The sequence below is a fragment of the Pristis pectinata genome, chromosome 4 (assembly GCF_009764475.1).
Source record: "Pristis pectinata isolate sPriPec2 chromosome 4, sPriPec2.1.pri, whole genome shotgun sequence".
In the NCBI taxonomy this organism is placed as follows: Eukaryota; Metazoa; Chordata; class Chondrichthyes; order Rhinopristiformes; family Pristidae; genus Pristis; species Pristis pectinata.
Window position 1 is genome coordinate 71,047,580 of NC_067408.1, and position 19,887 is coordinate 71,067,466.

The 19,887-nt window shown below is 44.0% G+C and overlaps 1 protein-coding gene across 22 annotated transcripts in view; it reads right to left on the reverse strand.

The window, feature by feature from the left end:
* LOC127569895 (adhesion G-protein coupled receptor G2-like) overlaps positions 1–19,887 on the reverse strand; it is a 136,966-nt gene that overhangs the window by 73,579 nt on the left and 43,500 nt on the right. For 17 of the 22 annotated variants that reach the window (XM_052014920.1, XM_052014915.1, XM_052014919.1 and 14 more), the window contains 8 exons: positions 13,530–13,562; positions 13,240–13,287; positions 9,901–9,933; positions 9,611–9,658; positions 8,867–8,911; positions 6,691–6,732; positions 2,714–2,758; positions 1,072–1,116 (listed from right to left, as the gene is read on the reverse strand). In XM_052014920.1, coding sequence (XP_051870880.1) covers positions 1,072–1,116; positions 2,714–2,758; positions 6,691–6,732; positions 8,867–8,911; positions 9,611–9,658; positions 9,901–9,933; positions 13,240–13,287; positions 13,530–13,562 — 339 coding nt within the window. The remainder of the gene's footprint in view (positions 1–1,071; positions 1,117–2,713; positions 2,759–6,690; positions 6,733–8,866; positions 8,912–9,610; positions 9,659–9,900; positions 9,934–13,239; positions 13,288–13,529; positions 13,563–19,887) is intronic. The other 5 variants (XM_052014914.1, XM_052014918.1, XM_052014926.1 and 2 more) reach the window with 5 other exon arrangements.

Here is a 19,887-nt window from a genome sequence, read left to right on the forward strand (position 1 = left end):
ATCAGTCTTTGAGATCAGTTGCCTTCCATGGATCATCTACCTGAGACCTTTTCAATGCCCAACACACAACCTACGCCTGCTGTCAGAGAGTGCGGCTTCCTCTTGAACCTAAAGTGTGCAGTATGTGCAAAATCCCCAGGAGCAACACATGTATATGTTTCTACTGACATGAGGCAAAGTGTTGAAGTGGACCAATTGTAGGTAATTTGCCCATGTAGATTAATTGGATAACATAACAGACAATGCCTATAAAACAGTGCTGACATATTATTTAATGGCATTCATACTTAAAAAGGGATTAAAGATTCCCAGTTACCTTGGTAGTATGTTCATCAATGCATTACAAATCTCTGGCTAGGCCACAGTTGGAGGAGTTTGTACAACTCTGGGACCACAGGGTTTACAATGGGTTTGTAGAGGGTGTGGAGAAGATTTATTTCCACGGCATGAAAAGGGAGGGACTGCTGTTGTGGTGAGAGACTCAGGAAACCAGGTGAGACCTTAGAGCACAGAAAGTTGAGTTTAAGATGAGGTTCAACAAAACCTTTATATTTTGGAACAGTTTAGAGTAAAGGAGCAGAACCAATTTGCATTCGCATGAGAGAGAGTAACAAAATGTATTGGTTAAGGTATTTCCAAAATAATAAAAGACACAAGGAGAAACTGGGAATAGTATATGTGCATGTTGACCAGCACAGACATAGTGGGCTGAAGGGCATGTTTCCATGCTGTGTGTCTCTGTGACTGTAAATTGTTTTGATACAGGACATTACGTTGGTGTAGAATGCAGTAGGTAGTTGAAGTTGATCCAATATTAACATTCAAAAGGAAATTTAATATAAGTTTGTAAATGAGATGGTTGTACCACTGAGGGAAAACCATAAGGTGATTGAATTAAATGTTTCCCTTCATCTATTAGCCAGCATAAGCACACATAGTAACGTGCTTAATCTGCCCATTACCATTTTTACGATATAAAAGGTGAATATTTTCCAATGGGTCTTAAACACTTAATTTCAGAATTCGGTGTTCAATATTTCTCTGCACTTTCAAAGATCACATGTTCAGTACCTGTTGTGTTCAGTGAAGTTAATGTCATAATCAGAGTGCTGTTCTCTGTAAAGGTAGAGGAAGATTTAAGATCAGATAATGTTGATATGCTTAGTCTGAGAAATTTCATTGTAAAGTCTCTGCTGGTTATGGCCCAAGTCAGCAAGGATTGTGTTGCAATCCTTGAAATGAGCGAGTTGAATAGAAGCAGGCCACATTCTGTCCAACAGTTCCTACACCTAGTTACATTATATTACCATTATTTTAATGTTTCCCAGTTATTTTAAACAGCTAATTTAATCCATCTCATTCTCAGAGAGCACATTCCCTGTACCTGCTATTTTTGGCATACACAAGATATCTGTGGAAACCTTTGCCTCTGTGGAAAATGTACAATGTACACGATATTGGAACAGCAAACCATCACATTTAACAAAGCTATCATGAGACTTAAACATTGCTTATTGATGTACATGAAACATATATGAGAAAGAGTAAATGAAAATCAAAAAAAAACTGCAGATGCTGGAAATCTGAAATAAAAACAAGAAATACTGGAAACACTCAGCAAATCAGGCAGCATCTGTGGAAAGAGGATCAGTTACCTTTTCAAGTCCAGGACCCAGTTCTAATGAAGGGTTCTGGGTCTGAAATGTAAGCTGTTCATCTTTGCACATGTGCTAACACCTGCTTAATGCTTCCAGCATTTACTGTTTTTATAGAAATATTTCACCCTAATATACCACTTGACTTAATTGTTTTCTTCTTTAAATCCCTTATATTACCCTGTAAATCAGAGAGTCAGTCACACCCTCCCACCACAGTGTCCTTAACCTCTAATGGGAACATGTGCATGGTAGCTTCAAATGGAAAGCAATCCTTCTCAATGTAAACACATCTTCCACTTTTTACCTGTTGCAAACCAAAAATCTGTTGCCAAACATGTTTGTAAAATATTCACAAAGACTTTACCTAAACATTGGCTAGGCCTCAGCCGGAGTATTTTGTAAAACTCTGGGTACCAGGATTTATATCTGGCCCTATCAAAGGGGCAGGGGATGTACACCTGGATGTTACCAAGTAGACGGATTCCGTTATGGGGAGAGATGAAAGGAGACAGTTCTCCTTAGAGTGGAAAAGACTAAGACAAGATTGAACAAAGAATCTGAAAGTTCTGAATGGTTTTGAAAGAGTAAACAAGTAGAAGCATTTTCCACAGGCTGCAGCGTAGGTACCTCAAAGCTGATGGATTTAAGGAAAGTCCCAAAATCACTGAATTTAATATGAATAGTGATTACTTGCACACAACATGTTGTTGTCTTCCAGGATACACTACTGGATAAGACACTGGTAGAACAGTCAATATTCTTTCCAACCATGAGTTGACTACATCCTTGTAAAAGAGGTCCTACAGTTCTATCGGAGGTGAGTTGTGCATTGGAATTATTTGTTTTGTTCTTTCAAAGGTAGGGTGACCTGAATGTGCTCATTTTGTCCACTATTGTTTTCTAATAATTCAGATCATCATTTTATGGACCATAATTACTAAATTTAATCAGTAAGTATCTAGTAATCCCTGTATTCTCAAAGTATCGAAAAATATATTGAAGGAAGAATATGTAGAATGGATCCAGATTACGCTTCCCATCCACTATTACATTACCTGTTGTGGTCGATGGAGCTGATGTCACATTCAGAGTGCTGGTCTCTGCAAGGAAAGTAAAGGGTTCAGTTCAGAAAATGAGCTGCCATGCCTTGTCTCACTGCTGGCTCTCAGCACTTGGGGTGGCAGAGAGCAGTGTTTGTGAAACTAACCAGAAAGAATTTTTAAGTAGATTGATGAGGCTGTCCTGTTCAGACTGGTTTACTACGTATCTTGTGTTAGGGGCACATTCCCAAACACAGTTGTGTTTCTGTTTCTTCTGGTCACAGCTATGGATCCTTGCTTCTTCTTTAGGGAACCTGCCTCACAGAGGGGGGATCTCATCATGATAAATTGCTTAGTCCATATGTTGCTTTTCATGTTGTGAGCTCCGTTTTAGGATTGGATCTTTACTCTAACAGCAGAGAACGCCCATCGATCAATGGAATGATGTGATGTGAATTCAAATTAAATGCAGCACAAAAATTACTCCAATCCAAGTGGATTGGGATGACTTCTACATTACTTTTAAAGGAGGATGATGACTCAATACAGGTCTCAGTTTTAGGCCATTTAATTAGTACAAGACTTCCCAGCCCCATTGCTTGCAAAGTTAAGCTCTGTTCTTTCTCATAGCTCTGGACACACTTAAAGAGTCAGCCATCTACTGCCCAGGGAAGGTGTCATGTCTTTTTTAACCAGAGAGAGACCCTGCCAGCAGCCTCACTGACTGTTAAAGCTGTCACAGTTATTGAGTGCCTTTGACATTCACACTCAAAATCATCTGCAACCTGTCAAGATATAAGAGTAACATTAAAAAAGTGTAAATTATTTAAATGTTGTTTTAAAGCTGGAAGATTTAAGCACACGCATACTTAAAAGCAATTAAACATTAAGTAAAACAGAAGTGCTATTTCTCTTTCTCCTGACAGGTTCCATCTCCCACCCATTGGGTGGGGGATGGTCAGGTGTATGTGAAGATGAGTCTGAAGCAGGCTCAGCAGGCAGACCTCCTACTCTGCAGAAGTCCAGGTTGCCCTGTAGGGCTTTGTGAGGAGCCTGCTGGTGCAGCACAGGGGCAGCCAGCAGAACAGGCAGCAGAGCAAGAGGTGTAGCCACTGACTTCCTACACAACTGTGACCACTTCTACGTAAAGTGGGTTAGACCCAGGAATAACACTGGCATCCGGGCAGATGATTCAGCCCACTCTGTCCAGCAGTATTTTATGGCAGCAAATCTCATTTCACCTTTAGCTTCCCAAAAGTTCCTGTCATGGATTCCAGTGCCGGAGTGCCAATTCCCAAGCAGCCAGGAAATCTACCCACTGAAGCCTTGCCAGGTTAGACCTAGTGGAGGAACCTCACCACCTTTCAATGGAGAGAAGCATCCACAATGGATCTAGCCACATTTGGATTAGTTGTGTTAATTTAAGTGTTTCTAATTTTAAGGTTTTTAACTGTGGGAACTTTTAATAGGTTGATTAGTTTCTAATGGGTTTCAATATTTGGAATATTCCTGAAAGTCAGGGTTAATCACAAACATCCAAGTTTTTCTGCCAGTTTTGGCAGCTGGATAGGTCAAGCACAGCTTAAGCATTTTCTTAGCTAGTTGGTGAACAGATCTTGGTCTGGCCTCACCATGAGGTAGGACTTATATCAGGCCTCAGTAATGTGAATCGGGATGCATACCTCAAGAGTGTTCTCACTCGGAGATCTGATTTGGGCAATTGTTAAATTAATCAAAAGGTACATGGCGAGGAGCAGTGACTTGTTGTTGCCCTTGTATTCTGCACCATCAGCTGAGTCAATAATTTAGATTCTGCCTTTGATAAAACTCAGAGCAACATGTGTCCACTCTATTTCTTCCTCAGAGCCACAAGTGATGCACTCACTTTGAAGCTCTATTTCCAAGTATAAATAAATTAACATTTTCCACCAGTTGACCAGCTTTTTTTCCCCAGTGTTCTTCAAAAAATATATGAACATTTTCCTAAATTCTCAACAAAAAGGTTGTGAGAATATAATTGGATTACTGTCTCTGTGGATCAATGAACTGAACTGAGTGGTCAGAATTTGTTACTCATTGTGACTCAGTGTGTGAGCACAAGTGCATATACACAGTCAAGTTTTCAACATTTAAACTTCTCAAATTTTCAATTACCTGTGGAAGGCATACTAATAATAGTGAAAAAATGGAAATGGTTGGGGTTGGGTGCTGTTGATTGATATCTTTAATATGTGGGTTAATCTAGTGGAGTGGCCTCTTAAAGGCACTAGCCAAAATTAGTGAATCAGAAAGCAGAGATGTCTGACAAAAAAAATCTTCCAGCAAAATTCTGCCATTGCTGAGGTAACAAATAATCTTGATTGTATTAATATGAACAGGGCTCATGGTTCACAATAACCAGAAGATTCTGAAATATTTTTATTTGGTGACTTCAAACTTGACTAAAAGGGCTTGAACATTGTAGCAGATTATAGATATTAAAGGTGGGGTCATAGCTTTATTTCCAGAATCACCAGCATTATGCAGATGAGCCTTAACATTACTGTTGACAATGTAGCCCTTCCCTATCATTTTAAAGAGCTAAGTTATCTCATCACATTCTCAGAAAGCACATTTCTAGTGCCTGTTATATTCAAAGGAGAAGATGTAGTATAGAAAAAGCTCGTGTCCGTAATTGGTGCACAAGATATTAGATAAGAAGTGATTGATGAAACTATTACAGTTAAATGTTGCATTACATAAAATGTTTATGAGAAATACTAAGCAATATCACCTCAATAGGTTTTGACTTAAAAGTATATAATAGAATATCTATTATAATGCCTGACTGAATCCCAGAAACCAATGCAACACTCGTGGCATTACAGTGAGTGTAGTGATCCTCCTATTGGAAAATAGGTGTAACTGATATTCTAGAAGGACAACATTGAGTGGACTGGATGTCTTTGATTCAAATGTACCTTTAGAGATAGACAATATCTAAAGTTGCCTTGTGTGGGCCTGTTACTGTTGAGAGAACATATTATGCCATTCTGGAATTCTTGACGTTTTGGATGTCTGTTAAACAAGAACAAGTTAACACAGCTCAATATCTAACAGGCCAGCATCTTGGAATATAAATGTTCTTGCGGTCATCTCTTTAAAGTGCACCATTGTAGTATGAAAGGCCAGGGGTCAGATGACAGTGACAACACTACTGACCCCCATGTTCGGATGATAGCATTGCCTATCAGGTCGGAAGCTATACCACTGTCAATCAGGGGTCCGGCTCCGCCCCATTAGGTAAACACCTTTGTCTTGCTGGACCACTCGGATTGGCCTGTTTAAAACACCTTTGTCCTTGCTGGGCTACCCAGCCCCCCAGCAGCATAAAAGTGCTGCATGTTTGGTTTTTCTTTCTCTTTTTCTGTGTCCGAGGATGTTGAGGTAAGCTGTGCACTACTTCAGGGCAGTTAGTTAAGGACTCCCGAGACCAAAGAGCCAATGTTTGTCCAGAATCAGGGTGTCCAAACATAGTATAGTTTATTCCTTGATCATTTGTACCCAGTTATTGTGTGTGTGTGTGTGTGTGTGTGTGTGTGTGTGTGTGTGTGTGTGTGTGTGTGTGTGTGTGTGTGTGTGTGTGTGTGTGTGTGTATCTCACCCTCTGTCACGATTTCCCTCCACATTCGTAATCTCCTGCTTGAGAGTGTGCGAGTGTGTATCTGTTCCCATTCATTCTGTCCCGCGTTTGTCTTTGTTAATAAATCATTTTTAAATTACAAAGACTGTGTGTCCAGACCTTTATCTTTAAGATACCAAAAGAACCTTTCTCACAACAACCATTAACAATGGTTATGGCCAATCTGTTTTCAGACTAAATTTGACTCCCTCTAATCTAACTAAAACAAGGTCGTTTGAAGATGAACAACCCAAAGGAGATACATGGAATAATGGAGGTTGTAATAAATTTAACTATTAACATTGTGTCAATGTTCTCCGTAGTCACTCACCTAAGGTGCGCACTGAACCATTATCATTGCGAGTGGTGAACCCTGCAGATTAGATTATAGATATTCATGTTTATGACTAATGCACGGTTTACATTTCTACCAAGTTCCAATTGAAAAAGACAAAAAGGACTTGCATTTATGTTATACCTGTCACATCCCTTTTGGGACATCACAAAGAGTCTTCAATCGTAATGACATACCTATGAAGTTTAGTCATTATAGTAGTGCAGAAAATCCACAATCAACTTGTGCACAGCAAGATTTCACAAAATGCAGAATGGTAATGAGCTGCTAATATCTCACTTGCTATTTTGTGTGAGGGATAAATACGGGACAGCTTACTGAGGATAACTGCCTTATTCATCATTGAGATGTGGCCATGGTATCACTGACATCCACCTGAGACCAAGTAGCTGAATGTCCCATCTGGAGAACACCTATTCTCAGTGCACTGCTCTGCCACTCTCACCACGTTAAACCATCAAGAATGTCAAATCAGCTTTCACATGGGTCTTAGCTTGAGCATTATTAAAGTAGACAACTACAAAATCCAAGCATAAACACAAATTTCAAGCACATCTTATAAATTGTACCCTGGTTTCAAGCTTAGAAAAAGAAAAGATGTGCATTTTTATTATTTGTCTGCTGATGTAGGTGTGAGGAACAAGCATTTACGGCCCATCCCTTGGTACCCTTGATAGGGCTGTGGTGAGCCGCCTTCTTGAGCCTCAAGTTCATGTGGTCTAGTTCCACTTCCAATACTTTTACCCAGTAATGATGAAGAAACAGTGATATACTTCCAACTCAGGCTAGTGTGTGGCTTGGAGGAGGTGGTGTTCTCATGTGCCTGCCATCCTTGTATCTTTTGATGGTTGAGCATTTAGAAGGTGCTGTTGAAGTGGCCTTAGCAATCTGTTGCAGTGTATCTTGTCAGAGTTACGCAGTGAAAATATAGTGCCCTGGTGATGTGGTTGAGTGGTCAATGGGGCTGTCAATCAATGCTTTACATGTAATGATGTATTCTTAAAAGTCAGTCAATGTTGCAAAGTAAGAATTGCATCAGTCAATTTGTACAATGCTAGTTCTCAAAAGCAATAGTGTTATAACGATGAGATACTCAGTATTAGCCTTGTTGGCTGAGGGCTAAATTTTGGTTGGAATACTGAAGGATGTTCCACTGCATGGCTTCTAAATAGCATCATCTAGAACTTTTGCAATGCAGAAGGGCAGCCGCATACTTGTTTACTCTCTCTTCCCAAAAACAACACCTCAGAAAGTGAGGAGATTCCTAAATTCCATACTGCGCAGAATGTTTGCTCAGTTTTTGTACTCAAATTGCTGATGCTGAGATTTTGAATCTTCAGAAGTCTGACTCAGAGTTGACAGCATTACTTGCTGGGCATGGCCCGAAAGTAGTTAGCTTGAATATTGCTGTTTACGTTTCAGGTACTAACTACACAAAAATTAGTTTCACCTGGGGTTTCACACCAGCAATCATCTCCAGTTAAAATCATGCCTGTTGCAAAATTGGTCTGGACACTTCCATACATGATCCACATTTTTATATCCAACATTAACACATAAGTTATGCCATCATTCCTGTGATGCCCATTTCTTGGCTTCCTAATATAAGTGGTAACTCAAAATACAACTGTAACGGTCATGATAGAGCTAGATGTACATTACACTAGCTTGCTGTTTTCTTGCTAAAATGGATACGTCATTATCTGTAAAGCACTGGATTGGCCTCCCATCTACCTTTCCACTGCTTCTCCTTTAAGTAGTTTCCACTGTCAGGAAGATCAGTAATTAGCGTTTGTAGATCTAACATAATTCAGTTACTGGAGAGGAAATGAGGGAAGGTTATTTTGTACACAGCTACTTCATAATGCACAGAATGCACCACCAGAGAAGATGCTGGAAGCTGCTGCAACAACAACTTTCAAAAGGAAATTGGATATGTGTTGAAGAGGAGATATTTACAGGGTTTTTGGTGAGAGCAAGATACTAGAACTAGTTAGATAACTGTTGCAGGAAAAACGGATTGAAAACACTGATACCGTCCTTAATATTTCTATAATAACTCACTTCAGCAATCCTCAGGAATCTTTAATTACCCAATTCATGCAAGATTTTTCTTACATATGTAATATTTTCAAACAGTCATTTTCAATACCTGTTGTACTTTTTGGCGATGACATCATGTTAAGAGTGCTGCTCTCTGCAAAGATAGGAAAAGATCAGAAACTGAAATGTCAGTTGTACTTTACAAAGTCCTGCAGATTAAGGCACAGGTGAAAACCTTAAATTTGTCCTATTTGATAGATCCTGTCTATTCCCTCTAATTGTAGCAGCAGCTCCCTCGTAGGTTGTATGTAAGGAACTATATAAGCTATATCAATTTTCCAGGGAGCTATCCTATTTATGTCCAAAATTTGTGCACTGTTTCACTGCTGTTGTTTAGAATTTTGAAACATATTTTATTTCCAATCAGTCTTACTTTCCAATTAACTCTATATGTTAAAAGAGCAAAGAAATCTCTGCTCCTTTATTTGATGATAGGTGCAGATGAGGCGACAGTGGGATGGGAAAGAATATCAGCTAAAAATACACAGTAGGTTAGTTCAGATATACAGCAAGACATACAAGACACATTCATAACATTCGGGTAACACAAATCATTCCTTGAAATGAAACTGAAACAATGAAATGCTGAATTAATTGATCTAAAATTATCACACTAGAATTCCAACTATACTTAACTATAATTATGTAATTTAACTAATTCCTTTTATAATGGAATTTAATCTCTTTTGTGGCACTAAAACTACTGTCTTTTATTTGTATAATCTAACTTTAGGATGTATTTGATGACAAGGTTCTCTGCAACCACTATAAAAAAGGAAGACGTTTCCAGTACCTGTTGTGGCCGATGTTGTGGGTACAAAAGTGCTGGTGTTGGAAGAAACTGAAAGAAAGTAACTGGAATTAGATCAGATATAGGAGAAGACCACTGCTGGTGGTATCAGTATAAGCAGCCAACAATTCTTGTCCAGATGACAAACACTGGTCTTAGTAACACGCTAGCTTCAGGTCATCAATTTTTTAAAAACAAAAATTAAGCTCCAACAGGAATTTTCAACTTTAACCATTAGATTTCTGTTTCGTATTTAATACCACATATCAAAATATTAAGGAAACTATTGATACCTGTTGTGTTGAAAGAATGAGTGGAGTCATCAGCTGAAAACAGACAGGAAGATGGTTATGTAGTGTTGGTATACAACAGGATTGGAGTTAGTGAGAAATGCTCACTAGCTCAAACAATTTGTCCCTTTATTGGGGATCATGTACAAGTCTCTTTCATACCAAATTGTTTTACTCATTGCTGAATCAGGAATGTGAACCATTCTACTCCAACCTTTAACCAAGTCCAACATATAATACTTCTTGATTCCCATTTAGTCCTTGAATTCTTCAGAAGAGTGCAGGTTAGTTATGATTTAGAAGCAGAAGGGAAGCAAGTCCAGGGAAATGATTTCTTTAATGCTTGGAGCCAACAAGAATGGAACTCACTCACATTTGCTGACAGATGCTGCTCCTGCTGGAAGGGCAATGTTACTTTTGGCGGTGCATAATTGAGTGTACTGGTGCTGTGTGACTAATCCTTGGCAGCATCTAAACAACAGGAAGGTGTGCCCATAGTATTGCTCTTAACTCACAGTTCACCACTTTACCAAAGCAAGAAACGTGAGTAGGTGTCCAGTAATATAAAGTGCCATTGCTGGGCATTACAGTGGGTTCAAATAGAGAGATGGCAGTACGTTCTACTCAGCAAGAAGCATTGCTCTCTCCTCACCTTCCGCAGTCCGACGGGTCACGATGCACAACTCCCCTGAGAATGGGGGCAAAACTGTACCCAATGTTATAGAACCATAGAACCATAGAACAATACAGCACAATAAAGGCCCTTCATCCTGAACATGTTACCCTCATCCTGTTGACCACCTTTATGTGTGGCTGTATCAGCCAAAGTGTGGACCCAAAGTACGTGGGCACCAAGTGTCACTATGTGCTGAGGTTCTACCTAGCCCTGGTGCTGCGGAAGATGGGCCTGGCCCTGTTAATGTGCAATGTCCCAGTTGGCTGGACGTTGCCGCATTACCTGTCCTTTGTGGAGGAGTTCTTCCATCAGGCAGTGCTCAGCACAGAATGTACTGCAGACACTGCAGGACAGTGACACTATGGACTCTGTGGGTTTGTTCCTTGAGCAAGTGGTACAAACCATATGGCAGAATGCATCATCGCCAGACCTGACCAACCAGCACCAAGACCTCACTGCTGGCGGTGAGAGGTGCCCTCCCGGTCAGAGCTTTCCTCTACAGAAGACACATCACCCCCAATGTACGCTGCCCTCGGGATGGCTGCGGTGGGGAAGAAACAGTCACCCACCTCTTTGCAGACTGTGGGTTTGCTAAGACGGCGTGGAGACAGATGCAAGAGGTGTCCCGGCTCATCCCCAGCAGCAGCGTAACAGAGCATTCTCTGATCTACGGGCTGTTCCCAGGGACACACAGCGAGACAGACATCAAGTGCTGCTGGAAGTTCATAAACTCAGTGAAGGATGACCTTTGGTCTGCCCAAAACTTGTTGGTCTTCCAGCACAGCGAGATGTCTGTAAGGGAATGCTGCCGACTGGCATATTCCAGGCTGCAGGAGTACACGCTGAGGGATGCACTGAAGCTCAGTGCAGCCAATGCTAAGGCTCTGTGGGGAAGGACCACAGTCTAGGCCCCTTTCACTACCACACATGGAGGGGCAGAGGTGGGTGGGGAAGCCCCTCGAACAATGAAAGGGGTATCACCTCAGGGAGCCACGTGAGTGGCAATGGTGCTATGTTTGTTTGTGTGTGTTTTTTTCACTTTAAAGTTTTACACAGCTGAATGTAAGAAGCATGAATGTTAAGTTTTTTTTGTTTTTTACACCGTTTCTTCCTTTGTATATACTTTTTATTATGAATAAAATTTATTTTTGAAATAAAAAAATGTCAATGGCTGTTGTGTAGCTGATATGGTGAGATGCACATGACACAACATGACTCATCTGTGGCTGGTGTCACAGAGAATGTTCTTACTGAATGACAGATGCCTCGTGCATTGTTCTGTACTAAGTGCATTTCAGAAAACTGCTTCCTCAGCATCTGCATGGATGGGCTGAGAGTCTTTGTCCTCTTCCCCCTGCTACAGCAGGTCACCCTGTTCTTCCAGCTGCCCGCACATTTCCGCCCAAGGAACAGCCACCAACAGAACTAGGTCAGGAAACAACACCTGTGGCAGAAGTTGACAAACACTGTCAGCTACTGTCACCACTCCCTGTAGATTATGGCAACTCTATGGACATGTCAGGAAGCATCAACTGTGGGTGGAATCGAAACAACTTCAGAAGAAATGAATCAGCCATTGAACAGTGATTGTGGGGGTCCTTGCCTTGACTGAACACTTGATCCTTTCTGTGTGTCAAACACATTACAGCTTCAAGGTTGAATCCAGTCTGCCAGCTCCGTTGATACCTTACCATCAGACCCTTATTGATATTATGGTCAGCCTAGTCCACTTGGCTCACCTTTCAATATGACCACCGGCAAGTCTTACACTGGGAAAATGACAAACTAGAGGTAAATTAGCACCCATATCCTAAAAAGAGAAGTTGTGCAAACAAATCTTGCAGCCGGCATTTTGATCAGATCCTCAAGTGCTGTCTTCTGTTTCCTTTCAGTTCTGTCCGTCATTTCTTTCTCCATTTTCGATTAACTCCCAGTTGATGTACCCACAAGTGAGGCTGGGAATATTGCTCTGAAATCTCATCAAATCTCCCTCGCCTGGAGAAAAGTGAGAATAACATTGGGAGATTCCCAACTGTCTCTCCCTTCCTGTTTGGGAGGAAGAATCTAATCACACTTATCATATGCTCAGCAACTTGATTGAAATCAGGAGCAAAGAATGTGATGAATTATATTCCAGAGTATGTGCTTCAATTTTCCAGGGAGCTATCCTATTTATGTCCAAAATTTGTGCACTGTTTCACTGCTGTTGTTTAGAATTCTGAAACATATTTTATTTCCAATCAGTCTTCCTTTCCAATTAACTCTATATGTTAAAAGAGCAAAGAAATCTCTGCTCCTTTATTTGATGATAGGTGCAGATGAGGCGACAGTGGGATGGGAAAGAATATCAGCTAAAAATACACAGTAGATTAGTTCAGATATACAGCAAGACATACAAGACACATTCATAACATTCGGGTAACACAAATCATTTCTGGAAATGAAACTGAAACAATGAAATGTTGAACTAATTGATCTAAAATTATCACACTAGAATTCCAACTATATTTAACCATAATTATGTAATTTAACAATTCCTTTTATAATGGAATTTAATCTCTTTTGTGGCACTAAAACTGTCTTTTATTTGTATAATCTAACTTCAAGATGTATTTGATGACAAGGTTCTCTGCAACCACTATAAAAAAGGAGGACGTTTCCAGTACCTGTTGTGGCCGATGTTGTGGGTGCAACAGTGCTGGTGTTGGAAGAAACTGAAAGAAAGTAACTGGAATTAGATCAGATATAGGAGAAGACCACTGCTGGTGGTATCAGTATAAGCAGCCAACAATTCCTGTCCAGATGACATACATTGGTCTTAATAACACACTAGCTTCAGGTCATCAATTTTTTTAAAACAAAAATTAAGCTCCAACAGGAATTTTCAACTTTAACCATTAGATTTCTGTTTCGTATTTAATACCACATATCAAAATAATAAGGAAACTATTGATACCTGTTGTGTTGAAGGAATCAGTGGAGTCATCAGCTGAAAACAGACAGGAAGATGGTTATGTAGTGTTGGTATACAACAGGATTGGAGTTAGTGAGAAATGCTCACTAGTTCAAACAATTTGTCCCTTTATTGGGGATCATGTACAAGTCTCTTTCATACCAAATTGTTCTACTCATTGCTGAATCAGGAACGTGAACCATTCTACTCCAACCTTTAACCAAGTCCAACATGTAATACTTCTTGATTCCCATTTAGTCCTTGAATTCTTCAGAAGAGTGCAGGTTAGTTACGATTTAGAAGCAGAAGGGAAGCAAGTCCAGGGAAATGACTTCTTTAATGCTTGGAGCCAAGAATGGAACTCACTCACACTTGCTGACAGATACTGCTCTTGCTGGAAGGGCAATGTTACTTTTGGTGATGTGTAGCGGCTGCTACCACGATGTGAAAGCAAGACACTAGTCGGTGGGCTGCAGGACAAAAACTGATTTATTTTCCCGCCTTGTGCGGGCCTTTTAAGAGGAACGGTTCCTGCCCACTGAAAAGGGAAATGAAGTATGCGCTACGTCATCAAACTTTTCCCGCACGCAGGTTCTCCCTGTCGCTCAGGGAAGACGAAGGCTCAATGCCATCTTGGGCCTCGCCACTCTGACGACGCACGACCTGACTGCTGAGCCGGTTCGCTTGCTTGGATGGTGAGTCGCTACACAACCCTCCCCCCCACCCACCCCCCAGAACCGGTGATACAATCCCCAAGGTTCGCGGGCTGTGCTAGCCGTTGCTTAGAAGGTCGGCCTCTGCGTCGCAGTGTTGGGACCTCGACCGGTTGTTGCAGATCTAAATGGGCCAGTTTGAGGCTGTCTGTAGTGAAGACTTCTTCCTTGCCTCTAGTGTCCAAAATAAAGGTGGACCCATTATTCCTGATGACCCGGAACGGCCCCTCGTATGGTCGTTGCAACGGTGCCCGGGGTGTGCTCCTCCAAACAAAAACGAACTTACAGTCTTGTAGTTCCTTGGGCTCACAGGATAGGGCTTGACCATGCCACGAAGTGGGAATCAGTGCCAAGCTGCCGAGCCTCTTGTGCAGTCTTTCCAGAACTGCTGTGGATTGTTCCTCTTGGCCCCGAAGGGTGGGTATGAAATTCCCTGGGACGACCAGGGGTGCGTCGTACACGAGTTCAGCTGACGAAGCGTGGAGATCTTCTTTGGGGGCAGTACGTATGCCGAGCAGGACCCAAGGCAGTTTGTCGACCCAGTTAGGACCTTTCAGGCGGGCTATCAGGGCTGATTTCAGCTGGCGGTGGAAACGTTCCACCAACCCGTTTGATTGAGGGTGGTAGGCCGAGGTAGTGTGCAGTGGCATCCCTAGCATGTTCACTAATACAGACCAGAGGCTGGAGGTAAACTGGGTGCTCCTGTCTGAAGTGATGTGGGCCGGAACACCAAAACGTGAGATCCAAGTTGTGAACAGCGCCCGGGTGCAGGAATCAGTCGTGATGTTAGATAGAGGGGTTGCCTCTGGCCACTAGTGAATCGGTCCACAATGGTAAGGAGGTACCGGGCTCCTCTTGAAACTGGCAGAGGGCCAACAAGGTCGACGTGGATGTGGTCGAACCTTCTCCGGGTAGGCTCGAACTGCTGTGGCTGGACCTTGATGTGTCGTTGGATTTTTGACGTCTGGCAGTGCGGACAAGTCCTGGCCCATTCACTGACCTGTTTGTGCAGGCCATGCCAGATGAACTTGCTGGCAGCCAGTCGAACAGTTGATCTGATGGACGGGTGCGCCAATCCGTGTACCGAGTCGAAAATGCGTTTCCTCCAGGCTTCAGGAACTATAGGGCGGGGTTGACCTGTTGTGATTTCACAAAGGAGGGTCTGCTGACCCGGACCGACTAAGAAATCTTGGAGCTGTAGGCCCGAGACTGCGGTTCTGTAGCTGGGCAGCTCGTCGTCGGCTTGCTGTGCGTCAGCCAGGGCCATGTAGTCAACACCCAGGGACAGGCTGTGGCTGGTCAGTCTGGAAAGCGTGTCAGCAACGACATTGTCCTTTCTGGAGACATGTTGGATATCCGTTGTGAATTCGGAAATGTAGGACAAATGTCGCTGCTGATGAGCTGACCAGGGATCGGAGACCTTGGAGAAGGCGAAGGGCAAAGGCTTATGGTCAGTGAAAGCGGTGAAAGGTCTGCCTTCTAAAAAGTACCGGAAATGCCAGACCACCAGGTACAGCACTAGAAGTTCCTGATCAAAAACGCTGTATTTCAGTTCGGATGGTCTAAGGTGCCTGCTGAAAAATGCCAAGGGTTGCCAACGGCCTTCGAGTAGTTGTTCCAGTACTCCACCAACCGCGGTGTTGGATGCGTCCACCGTGAGGGCAGTTGGGACATCTGTCCTAGGGTGTACCAGCATTGCGGTATCTGCCAGGGCGTCCTTGGCCTTAACGAAGGCAGCCGCAGCCTCGTCATTCCAGGAGATGTCCTTGCCCTTGCCAGACATCAGCGAGAACAAAGGGCGCATGATACGGGCTGCTGCAGGGATGAACCGATGGTAAAAGTTGACCATCCCCAGGAATTCCTGCAGGCCTTTGACCGTGTTGGGACGGGCAAAATGGCAGATAGCGTCTACCTTGGTGGGTAGGGGTGTTGCTCCTTCGCTGGTGATTCTGTGGCCGAGGAAATCGATAGAGTCAAGACCGAATTGGCACTTGGCCGGGTTGATAGTGAGGCCGAAATCACTGAGGCAGGAGTACAGTTGGCGGAGGTGGGAAAGGTGTTCTTGGTGGTCACGGCTGGTGATTAGTATGTCATCTAAGTAAATGAACACGAAGTCCAGGTCTCGGCCTACCGCGTCCATCAGCCGCTGGAAAGTCTTAAGGAATTCTTAAGGCCGAATGGCATTCGAAGGAATTCGAAGAGGCCGAATGGAGTGATAAGCGCAGTTTTGGGGACGTCGTCAGGGTGGACTGGGATTTGGTGGTATCCCCGAACGAGGTCCACTTTGGAGAAGATATGGGCCCCATGTAGGTTTGCCGCGAAGTCCTGAATGTGAGGGATGGGGTAGCGGTCCAGGGTGGTGGCATCATTCAGCCTGCGGTAGTCGCCACAGGGCCTCCACCCGCCGGTGGCTTTGGGGACCATGTGCAGGGGGGAGGCCCAGGGGCTGTCTGACCTGCGAACGATCCCCAGCTCCTCCATGTAGCGGAACTCTTCCTTTGCCAGGTGGAAGTCGTCATGCTCAGGCATGAAGGGGTGGCTCTGTGGTAATGATGTGGTGCTGCACCCCGTGTTTGGGCATCGAATTTGTAAACTGAGGTGCCAAAACCGATGGGAACTCAGCTAGGAGCTTGGTGAGCTTGTTGCCAGACATGGAAATGGAGTCCAGGCGCGGGGCTGGTAGGCTGGCTTCTCCCAGGGGGTAGGTTTGGAAAGTTCTGGAGTGCACTAGCCGCTTCCCTCGCAGGTTAACTAACAAGCTGTGGGCCCAAAGGAAATCGGCTCCCAGGAGTGGCGGGGCAACGGCGGCAAGGGGAAAGTTCCAGGTAAAACGGCTGTCGCCGAATTGTAATTGAACTGTACGGGTATCACAAGTCCGTATCGCTGTGCCATTTGCGGCATTGAGTACAAGACCTTGTTGCCTGTTACGAGTGTCACAGCCAGTCAGGGGCAAAATACTGACCTCTGCTCCAGTATCGACGAGGAAACGACGTCCAAACTGCTTGTCCCAAATGAATAGGAGGCTGTGTTGGCGGCCAGCCGTCGTAACCATCAGCAGCGGCTGGCCCCAGCATTTCCCTGAAACTTGCAGGGTGGGCAGGATCAACGGGCCTCCGCACCCCACCTCTGATGGTAGAAACACAGCTGGTGGCCAGTGTCGTCGTTTGTGTTTCTGGGGTGTGGTCGCTTGGTTGCTGGGACTGGTTTAGGTAGGCGTTGGGCTCGTGGCCTGGCGATTTGACCGACAGATGACCTGCTCTCGCGTTTAGCCTTCCACAGGACATCTGCCCGGGCAGCTACCTCACGTGGGTTGCTGAAATCGGCGTTGGCCAACAGCAGGTGAATGTCATTGGGTAGTTGTTCGAGGAAGGCCTGTTCGAACATTAGGCAAGGCTTGTGTCCCTCAACCAAGGCCAGCATCTCGTTCATTAGGGCGGATGGGGATCTGTCCCTCAGGCCGTTGAGATGAAGCAGGCAGGCGGCACGCTCACGATGGGAGAGGCCGAAAGTCCGAATAAGAAGTTCTTTGAAAGCCGGGTACTTATCCTCCTCCGGAGGAGACTGGATGAAGTCTCCGACCTGGGTGGCTGTCTCCTGGTCCAGAGAGCTGACCACGTGGTAGTACTTTGTGGAGTTGGAGGCGATCTGCCAAAGTTGGAATTGTGCTTCAGCCTGGTTGAACCAGACGCTGGGCCAAAGCATCCAAAAGGTGGGCAGCTTGAGTGCCACTGCGTTGGCTGCTGCATTGTCGTCCATTGTGCGGGTCCAAAATCCGTTTGGGCCGTCGGGGTCACCAATGTAGCAACTGCTACCGCGATGTGAAAGCAAGACACTAGTCGGTGGGCTGCAGAACAAAAACTGATTTATTTTCCCTCCTTGCACGGGCCTTTTAAGAGGGACAGTTCCCGCCCACCAAAAACGGAAATGACGTATGCGTTATGTCATCAAACTTTTCCCGCACGTGTGTTCTCCCCGTCGCTCGGGGAAGACAAAGGCCCAACGCCATCTTGGGCCTCGCCGCTCCAATGACGCATGACCCAACCACCGAGCCGGTTCGCTTGCTCCGACGGTGAGTCGCTACAGGTGCATAATTGAGGGTACTGGTGCTGTGTGACTAATCCTTGGCAGCATCTAAACAACAGGAAGGTGTGCCCATAGTATTGCTCTTAACTCACAGTTCACAACTTTACCAAAGCAAGAAACGTGAGTAGGTGTCCAGTAATATAAAGTGCCATTGCTGGGCATTACAGTGGGTTCAAATAGAGAGATGGCAGTACGTCCTACTCAGCAAGAAGCATTGCTCTCTCCTCACCTTCCGCAGTCTATGGTGAAAATAATCCCAATAAGTGGGTCCTGTTGACATCTGCTTGAGGAAGTGAAGGGTTAAGAATTGCAACCTTTGTTTGCCAGTTATAGGTATGGTTGCAATTCTTAACCCTTCACTTCCTCATGCTTACATCAGGGTATTTGGCAATTAGAGATTTGAATGGTAAGAGGAGGTTTGCAAGACTTCATCTCTTAATCAGGTGGAGTCAGGAAGCCATGTGTTGACACATTGAGTGCCTCCTACAGCTTAGGTCCAGAATTTAGAACAGTATAGCACAGGAACAGACCCTTCGGCCCATGATGTCTGTGCTGAACACAATGCCAAATTAAACTAATTCTCTTCTGCCTGCACATGAAATTCATTATGTGATACACTACATTGTGTGCACCATGACAACAAGGCATAGAAAACATTTATGTATTTATGAACATGCAACGTGCAGATATCTGACACAGGAAGTTCAATTGGCGTTCATTATTTGCCATATTCAAGGAAACACAGGGAAATGGTGGAGGGAAGAACAGAAGATCTACAGCACTGCCTGCAAAATTAGTTGGTGTTTGAGCCAAAAGAATGTGTAGCTGTGCCCTGGTGTGATTGGTCGAGAAGATCATTGTGAAATACTGCTGAGGCATCATCAGGTTTGAAAGTGGGTGTAACCTGAGCAGCAGTTACCTTGGCAAACTTTCCGAGGCTAGCAAATATCCTCTGGAATGAGTCCCAGGAGTTGTGCAGATTCATCTTTGCACCACTTCTGTCCATGCATCTTCTTCCAATACTCTGCACTGCATGTTAACCTTCTGTTCCAACAAAGGCCACCCTTGTTTGAGAACAACCTTTCCCTCAATATCAACAAAACAAAACAGCTGGTCATTGACTTCAGGAAAGGGGGCAGTGTACATGCACCTGTCTGCATCAATGGTGCTGAGGTCAAGAGGGTTGAGAGCTTCAAGTTCCTGGGTGTGAACATCACCAATAGTCTGTCTTGGTCAAATCATGTACATGCCACGGACAAGAAAGCTCACCAGTGCCTCTACTCCCTCAGGAAGCTAAAGAAATTCAGTATGTCCCCTTTGACACTCACCAACTTTTATCGATGCACCATAGAAAGCATCCTACCTGGATGCATCACGGCTTGGTATGGCAACTGCTCTGCCCAGGACCGCAAGAAACTGCAGAGAGTTGTGGACACAGCCCAGCGCATCATGGAAACCAGCCTCCCCTCCTTGGACTCTGCTTATACCGCTCGCTGCCTTGGCGAAGCAGCCAGCATAATCAAAGACCCCACCCACCCAGGTCATTCTCTCTTCTCTCCTCTTCC